Here is a 9534-nt window from a genome sequence, read left to right as displayed (position 1 = left end):
ATGTCCTTTAGGGAAGGAAACTGCCATCCTTACCTGGTCTTGTGACTCCAGACCTGCAGCAATGTGGTTGACTCTCAACTGCCCTCTGAGACGGCCCATAAATGCTGGCCTATCCAGCGACACCCTCATCCCATGAATGAACATTTTTTTATAAAATAAGCTACAATATTGTAAGTGGAAATGCTTTTGCAGTTGATACTTTGGACGCATGAACTGTAAGCTACATCTCCATGCAGGATGTGGTGTTGTCTCAGACAAAATAGGGCAGGCAGAGTGATGGAACTGACAGCATCTAGGAGAGGCAAATTTCTCCCCACTGCTGGATTCTCAATCTTGACAGAGTTGCTGTTAGAGGTGACTGAACGCTGCCTCCAGGAGGGAGGGCAAGTTTGGTCCCCTCAGATGACTGGCTTCCTTCGGTTCACTGCCAGCCACAGATAGCTTGAGTGAGAGGCCGTGCTTAGTTTGGGACTTGAGGAGAACATGTCATTAAAAATAATAACCACACAATGAGCAGGAGCTGGGGGGAGAAAATAGCCAGTGTTCTGCCATAATGAAAGCAATTAATCACACTGCTGTTTGTGGGATCTTGCTGTGCTCAAACTAACTGCCACGTTTCCTAAAATTACACCAGTGTCCGCACTTCAGAAGTGCACTGTGTTTTGAGATATTTTGAATCTTTGAACGGTGCCATGAAAATGCAAGATTCTTTTCATTTAAAATATCCAATTTCCTGCCCCCCACAACTCGCTTAGGAGCATTGACCCTTAGCAAGATACCAACAGAAGCCCTTCCCAAATTCTTTCAAGGATGTTACAAGCAAGACCAGCATGTCTTGCCCATCCCTAATTGCCCTTGAACTGAGTGGCTTGCCCATTCTATTATCAGAGGATGGTTCAGACTCAAGCACCTTCCTGGACTGGCATGCAGGCCAGACGAAGCCTATTTCCCTCAGAAATGTTGGCAGTTTTCCCTCCCCAAAGGGTATTAGTGAATCAGATTACAATGGCCAATGATGTGGCCAGCTCCACATTTCAGATTTATTGATTTAATTTGAATGCCACCAGCTGCCATAGTGGCAATTGAATCCGTGTCGCCAGAACATTCACCTAGGTCTCTGGATTCATAGTCCAGTGACATTAGCACTGTGTCACTATCGCCCCTTAGTGTACACAACCACCACGTGTGTATGATCAATTGTTGGTCAAGGGACGGATATTAGTCTGGGCATTGGAAGAATTCTCATCTTCCATTTGTGCTCAGGGTCATTTATGTCCAGCTACGTGGGCAGATCTCTTCTTGGTTTAACATCTCAACCAAACGACAGCACCTGTAACAATGCAGGACTCCCTCATCACTGCGCTGGAGGGTCAGCATACATTTCATGCTCAAATCCTAGAGGTGGCCTTAAAAGTTCTGACTCAGAGCTAAGCGTGCTACCTCTGAGAAAGCCACGGCTCATAACGTTATTGTGAGGAACAGCCAATAGCATGAACAAGTTAACCAGAAGAACAGAGTTGGTTTCAAACAACACTCCTCAGTCACACCATCGCCTAGGCCTGTGAGCCTCACTAACCTGCTGTTGAATTATCCGCAGTCTCTGAGGGTCTTTCTTCCATGTTTGAGGAGAAAAGAGATTGTTCTCTGCAAAGTACATGCTTCTCATCCACAGACTGCCTGCTCTGTACTGGGGAATGCTGTTGTGATTGAGCTCTCTGGGAAACAGTTTGAGAAACCATACAACAGGTTGCCTTGGGAACCAGCCATAAACACAGAGGTACTCGAGACAAACGTTGCACTCACTGTAAATAATTATTGACTTTCAAATCTTGATTGATTGGGAGACACAATACAGAACAGCAGGTTTGCGTGCAGTTCCTGTAAACAATCCTGTATCACAATGTTTGATCTTTGTGGTTGTACAATGATTGATGTTTTCTGTGATTTAGATTCCTCAGCATTATACATTCAGGCCTAGGCCCAGATCTTCTAATTGGAATTCATTATTGCAGCAGTGCAGATGGCCTCAGGACCATGAGGAAGTCCCAGTGTACTGACTCCCATGGGAATTTCTGGGGAAATTGAATCTTCAAAGAGGTCCCCCACTCCGAGTTGGTGTCAGATGCTTTTGAGGGCGCCAACTGACTCATCAGAGTAGTTAGAGGAATTACAATCTAACTCGTGACTAACTATAAAACTTGCCACACAACTCCTGCAATCCCCCCCCACCACCCAGTCTATCCTCACCCCAATTACCACTGCCCCCCAACTTCTCACATTACTTAACAATCTTCCTCCTAACCCAAACCCTGACTACCTGTGGGACCCTTGCCCCTGACTACCCAAAACCCACTCCTCCACATTTCTTTTATATAGAATCCCTACAGTGTGGAAACAGGCCCTTCGGCCCAACAAGTCCACACTGACCCTCGAAGCATCCCACCCAGACCCATCCCACTATAACCCAACTAACCTACCTATCCCTGAACACCATGGGCAGTATAGCATAGCCAATCCATCTAGCCTGCACATCTTTGGACTGTGGGAGGAAACAGGAGCACCTGGAGGAAACCCACGCAGACACAGGGAGAATGTGCAAACTCCACACAGACAGTCGCCCGAAGCTGGAATTGAACCCGGGTCCCTGGCGCTGTGAGGCAGCAGTGCTAACCACTGAGCCACCGTGCCACCCCTCACTTACCTGGCATCCTGTCCCCTTCCTCTATACTACCTTATTTGCCACACACCTGATATGCCAGCCCTTCACCCATCTATCAGTGTTGCTTCTGGAAATGTGTCGCTATGTAATGTTGACAGGTCCTGCAACAAATCCATTGCTTTAATGATTCTAAGACTATAGGTTAAAACTAAAGAGAATGGTCAAAGTATCCCATCTTACTCTGCACTAACGATTTCAGCAAAAGGGAAAATGGCTCTGATGCCAAATTAATAAATGACCCTTTACTTAGCTAGGGAATGGTTGCTAAGAGACTCACTTACCTAAAGACCTAATTACATTGGAAACAACTTGTATGTTTGAGGGCACCATACAAGGTCATTAATGGATTGGTTCTCAGATAATGGGTCTTGTGTCCTCCTGGCAGAATAAACAGTGATCATACAGCATTATATAAATAAATCAGGGAACCACAAGTACATGGTACAGGTAATCTGATGTGTTAAGTGCAGAGTAAACGGGGAAGGGGGAAGTATTAATGTTGAGGACATGATGACAGCGAAGTATAGATGCAACTTAAGGCAGTTGTGTAATATAAAGATAGAGGTGGTGTCCTTTCACATTTTGAGCACTTGGGACATTCAGAAATCCTTCGCCATGAAGGCAGTACCCAGAGGTATAACCTGCTTACCTCAAAGTCCATGCGGAAACCAGGTTGTGTTAATTGCTTATTATTAATTTTTTTTCCCAGAATGTTCTGCAGTATTATAAAGAGTTGTGCAAACTCTGGATAATATCCAAGCTCAGGTTGAGAAGTGGCACATAACATTCATCCCACACAAGTACCAGGCAATGAATTTACCCATCTCGACTTGACATTCAGTGATGTTAGCATTATTGAATCTCTTACCAACATCATCTAGCAGGTCACTATTGACCACTTGGAATTCTAAAGTAACTTACCTCCTGACTTCCCAAAGCCTATCCACCATCTATGAGGCATGAGTAAGGAGTCTGATGGAATATTCCCCACTAGCCTGGATGAGTGGAATTACAAGATACACAAGATGCTTGACATCATCCAAGACAAAGCAGAACCATTTGATTGATACTCTGTCTGCCATCACCTTCTATTTTTGTTTCCTTCTCAACAAGAGAGTGAGTGTCTCTTTCAGTGCCATTGAACCCATTCACTCTGTATAATTCACAGAGTGAATGTTTCCCAGTCCCACTGAATCCATTCACACTGCTAAAGCCAGGGAGTGAGTGTCTCTCAGTGCCATAACCCTCTATATTCACTCCCTCCACCAATGACAGTAGCCATGTGTACCATCCTCAAGGTGTACTCTAAAAACTCATCAAGCCTTCTTTGACGGCACCTTCTAAACTCGTGACCTCTACCACCTATATTGTCAACAGCAGCAGATACACTGGAACATAATCAGCTGCAAGTTTCCCCTCCAAGCCACTCAGCATCCTGACTTGGGGCCATATCACTGTCTGTCACTGCTACTGGGTCAAAACCCTGGAGCTCCCTCCCTAACTGCACTGTGGCTGTTCCTGCGGTGGGTCAAGAAGGTAGCTCAACATCACCTGCTCAGGAGATTGGCAGCTACACTGTCCTTGCAACCGATACACAGATTCCCTTGAATAAGTAGAAGATTCATTGCTGTTCTCAATATATTAAAGCTTGTTAAGAACTGCCTGTTTTGAAAGTTATTGTGGAAAGACTAACAGCCTTGTGTTAAAGCAGTAACTAGAAAAAAAAGCTAACATGCACCATATGTAGTGTATCATTTATGTAAAGAATGTGAGGCAGAGTACAATATAATTTGTTTGAACTGCTTTGGAAAGAGAAATGCAAATTACATAAGGACATTTTGTGGCTGTACGAACATTCAACCACTTCCTGAGACATCAATTAACATTAACTTGCAACCACAAAGGCACATTTAAACATATCTCTCAGTGATAAAACTTACATAACCTATTCATCATTCTGAATCAAATGGCCAGGGCCACTTTAGAGCCTTATTCCTCAATTTAAAACCACATTTATACTTGCCACCTTAGAATAACAAACTAAGTCAAAGTTTAAAGATTAAAGGCAAGTGTTACTCAAGAAGGATCAGAGGCCAAAGTGTTTAGTAACAGCAGGAGCTTTTATCATGTTACAAGGCAGCAAACCAGACAGAGCTTTCTCTCCAGAATGGCTGGTGGTGTCATTGTGACATGACCTGATCAGGCTCTTAAAGTAACAATTCAATATACTTACATAAATACACAACAGCAAATTTCTCACTGGATATTTATTCAAGGATTAATGCAGGAGAGATGCTGGAAATCTGACGGAGATACAAAGGCTGGAATTCTCTTCCCCAGAAATCTGTGGATATTTAGAGCTTTATTAGAAAAGGGTGTCATGATAAATTTTCCACTACTCATTCACAGGATGTGGACATCGCTGTGATGGCCGACATTTGTTGCCCATTAGCAATCGCCATTGAACTGAGTGTCAAGCTAGACCATTTCAGAGGGCGGTAATGAGTCAACCACATTGCAGTGGAGTCACATGTAGGCCAGACCATGTAAGAATGCAGATTTCCTTCCATAAAGGACATTAGTGAATGAGATATGTTTTTACAAAGAGTTCTACTCATTTTTCTCATCATTCATGCACACAGTGTCTTTGAAACTCATCCATAGCATTGAGTTAGGTTGAGTTCATTGGCCACTGTATATGACAAGGCACCCTCCCAGCTGTATTGAGAATGAAGATTAGTAAGGTCCTGAGATGTGTATTCCCCCCAAGTACAGGCTAATAGAATTCTGGCCTTTATTTATAAACAATCAAAAAGCTTCAATTCTAGCAAGCCTTGTGTGGGCCACACCTTGTTTGCTTGATATTAAGGGGAACAGATATATTCGACAAGAGGAAAACTATTTTCATTGATCAAGGAATTTTGTTGTTAGGATATAGTCAAAAAAATCAGAGCCAGACCTTACCATGAGGAAATTGAGAAATATTCTACACCCAGAAGGTGATATACATTGGAAATTTTCTTCCACAAATGGCATTAGATGCCACATCAATTGTTTATTCTATATATCAGATTGATACTTATTATTGAAATAGACGAATGTATGTTCCACCAGCTGCATTGTAGGATTGGAATCCATGGCACCCCCGAACACTCCAGGGTAGTTTGCTGGATTACTAGCCCAAGGACAATATCCACACACCACCTCTCTCCTAAAACAGAGCATTTACATTTGGTGTAGTACAGTCAACAATAGTATAATAAAATGAGTGGCTAAGTGGTCCTCTTCCTGTTCTTAATGTTGAAAATCAATGCTCAACAGTCAACTGGTTTTGCAAAGTTACACCGCGTGCTAAGTGCAGGCAGTGGGAGGTGGGTGGTTCAGTGGGCAGATGGGTAAGGCAGAGACATACAGGTTGAAAGGGAACCATAAAAAACTGGCAAAGCAGAGCAGTATGCAGTCTCTGGGTTTGAGGAGGAAGAAGAAGCCAAATCAACTCCAAGGCATGGACCTCCTTGTCCTCTCAAAGCACACACACAACACACACACACACACACGCACCCTTCACACAAACCCACCCATTCCAGTCGGTCACAGCTCAAGTGGGAACTAGAATTAAGCCCTGAAGTTGTTGAACATCTACCTTAAGGACTAGGGACTGCAAAATATCGAGTGATCAGAATGAAGTGTTGCTTCAGATGTTGAGAATGGTGACAGAGAAACTGGGAGAAGACAATGGAGTGCTCACAGCATAATGCAGGTAACTTTGGGAATGGGTGATAGACTAGTACAGGAGAGTAAAATGAGAGATGAATCACATAGGGTGAAGAGAAGTTGATTTGTTTTTCTCATCATTTGTGCGAATTGACTTTGAAAACCTTCCACAGCATTGAGCGACGGTCAGTTTATTGGCCATTTTTTTGTGACAAGACCTCCGTCCAGCTCCATTGAGAACAAAGACCAGTAAAGTCATGAGATGCACGAAGTATGTTGTCTCCAGTTGTAATTAGTGTGAAGGAACTAGAGGGATTAATGCTGATCTGAAGATGATCTAAATGCATTCTGCCCTGGATTCCAGGGCTCAGACAGTGTGACCTCAACCAATGGCGTATTGAGAGCTGGTAACACACAAACATGGAAATGGGAAGTTGGGATTGGTTTTGTTGGTACACATGTGGAAGTTGAATAACAAACAGTAGAAGGAACAGTAGTAATGAAGGGAGGGGTAGCAATTCCGTTGGGTTCTCAAGTGTTGGCACTGCAATTCATCTGACATTGGCTACATCAATACAATAGGCAGAGATATTTCAAATGCAAATTCTGTCTCATGTAGATGATGGCTTATGTATTTTATTTCAAATCATTTGGGTATTTCAAAAATAACATGATGTAAATGAGAATGTGGAGGGGTGACAGGTAAGTTTGCAGTTGAGGTAAAGATTGTCTGGGTGGTTGACAATGAGGAGGAAGGTGTTAGGTTACAGAAGGATATATACGAGTTGGTCAGATGGACAGATCAGTAGCAAATGTAATTTAACCATAACAAGTGTGAGGTGATGCACTTTGGAAGGAGGAACAAGAAAACAGAGCACTGAATGAATAGCAGGACACTACGAAGCTCAGAGGGATAGAGGGATCTTGGGGTGCTTGTCCACAGATCCTTGAAGGTAGCAGGATGTAGTTAAGAAGGCATATGGGACACTTGTCTTTATTAGTCGTGGCATTGATTATAAGAGCAGGGAGGTTATCTTGGAACTGCACAGAACTATGGTTAGGCCATAGTTGGAGTACTGTGCGCATTTCCGGTCATCAGACTACAGGAAGGATCTGATTGCACTGGAGGGATTCACCAGGATGTTTATTAGATGGAGCAGTTCAGCGATGAAGAGAGGCTGGATGCGTTCAGATTGCTTTCTTTGGAGCAGAGAAGGTTCGGGGCGACCCTGACAGAGTTGTATAGGATTATGAGAGGTATGGATGGGGTGAATAAAAAGCGGCTGATCCCCTTAGTTCAAGGCTCAATAACAAGCGGCCAAAATTTTAAAGTAAAAGGCAAGAGATTTAGAGGGGATTTGAAGAAAACTTTTATACCTAGAAGATGGTTAGTGTCTAGAATGGAGTGCGTGAGAGGGTAGTTGAGGAGGAAAACCTCACAACCTTAAAAAGTACTTGGATGAACACTTAAAATGTCATAACATTCAAGACTATAAGCCTAACACTAGAAAGTATGACTGGTGCAGGTAGGAGGGTACCTATAGCGGTATTGACTTGAATGGGCTGAAGGGCTTTTTCTGTACTGTACAGTTGCATGATTCTATGCTGGAATCTGGTCACACCCACAGAGCGAATGAATAATCATGCCATGTTTGTGCTAATTATGTCCATTTGCAGGACTTTGGGGAGGTTCTTACACTTCAATTTGGTTAAGATGAAAGGTCATTACACAGACACATTGTCAAATGTTTTGAAATATGAATGTACTTAGGTTACTCAGAAAGGCAGTGCTGAATGGATTGATTCTTTAGTCATTTTCAGTAAATATTTTGCAGATGTTTTTGAATGGAAAAGGAGAAGAAGATAATAGATACATTCCACAATGCTGCTTTATTCAATTGCTTCCTGATTTGACTTAGGAAAATGTATGCATTTCCAATTTGGATTGTTAATTATGACCAGAGTGGAAACTTGAGCCGAGAATCTGTGTTTACCCAGGTAATCTGCAGCAGCTCGTGGTGAATTCTGCAAAGTAGACCGTACAAATCTCCACAGGTTGTCAGCCCTAAAACCAGTTACATCGCTTCATAACATTAGTTCTTTCTCCTTCAAACTCATCCTGTCTTTAACCCTGCCTCCCCTTTCCCAATCGTACCTCACACTTTCAGCAAAATATTGCTCATTTCTCGCTAAAAACCAAAAGAACAGCGGATGCTGTAAATCAGAAACAAAAACAGAAGTTGCTGGAAGAATTCAGCAGGTCAGGTAGCATCTGTGAAGAGAAGTCAGAGTTAACGTTCGCGTCTGGTGACCTTTCCTCAGAACACCCCTCATTTCTTCCTTTGTAACATTTCTTTTCAGTTTTTGAAACGTAAAGCTCTTCTCTTCTGACCCCCTAAAGTTAACGTGTTATTTATTGTCATCATTCTTTCACACAATATCGGTATCGCTGGCATTTTTCGCCCTTCCATTAATGCCCTTGAACTTTGCCTTTACAAAGGGCAATTAGGAGTCATCTACATTGACTGTGGTTCTAGGGTCTAATGTAAAAGACAGCAGATTTCCTTCATTAGTGAACCAATGGGGTTGTCACAACAATTGAAGTTGTTTTTTATTGTCATTATCACTGAGACTAGCTCTATATTCCAGATTGATTTATTGCATTTAAATTCCTCAGTTACCGAGGTGGGATCTGAACTGACGTCCCCAGAGCGTTAGCTTGGGACTGTGGATTGCTACCATCGGGGATTAGTAGAGAATTTCTATTAGGGTTTAACCATAGTCAGCAGTAATCTGACCCCAGGTATTTAAGCTTTGGTTGCCAGGAGAAATAGAAGGACAGAGGGATGGATGGCACGGTGGCTCCGTGGTTAGCCCTGATGCCTCACAGTGTCAGGGACCTGTGTTTGATCCCAGCCTTGGGTGACTGTCTGTGTGGAGTTTGCACATTCTCCCTGTGTCTGTGCGGGTTTCCTTCGGGTGCTCCGGTTTCCTCTCATAGTCCAAAGAAGTGCAGGTTAGGAGGATTGGCCATGGGAAATGCAGGGTTATCTGGTGGGTCTGGGTGGGATGCTTTTTGGAGGGTCGGTGTGGACTTGATG

The 9534-nt window shown here is 43.1% G+C and overlaps 1 protein-coding gene across 3 annotated transcripts in view; it reads right to left on the bottom strand.

Moving 5' to 3' along the window:
• Positions 1-1712, bottom strand: part of LOC125486593 (proline-rich protein 29-like) — a 46936-nt gene extending 45224 nt beyond the window's left edge. For all 3 annotated transcript variants that reach the window (XM_048614686.1, XM_048614684.1, XM_048614685.1), the window contains exon 1: positions 1577-1712. In XM_048614686.1, the coding sequence (XP_048470643.1) occupies positions 1577-1666 (90 nt within the window). In that variant the 5' untranslated portion in view covers positions 1667-1712. The remainder of the gene's footprint in view (positions 1-1576) is intronic.
• Between the last annotated feature and the right edge of the window lie 7822 nt (positions 1713-9534).

Source organism: Rhincodon typus, chromosome 30 (assembly GCF_021869965.1).
Source record: "Rhincodon typus isolate 14 chromosome 30, sRhiTyp1.1, whole genome shotgun sequence".
Taxonomy (NCBI): Eukaryota; Metazoa; Chordata; class Chondrichthyes; order Orectolobiformes; family Rhincodontidae; genus Rhincodon; species Rhincodon typus.
Note: the sequence above shows the minus strand (reverse complement) of the source record. Positions and strands in the feature narration are given on the sequence as shown.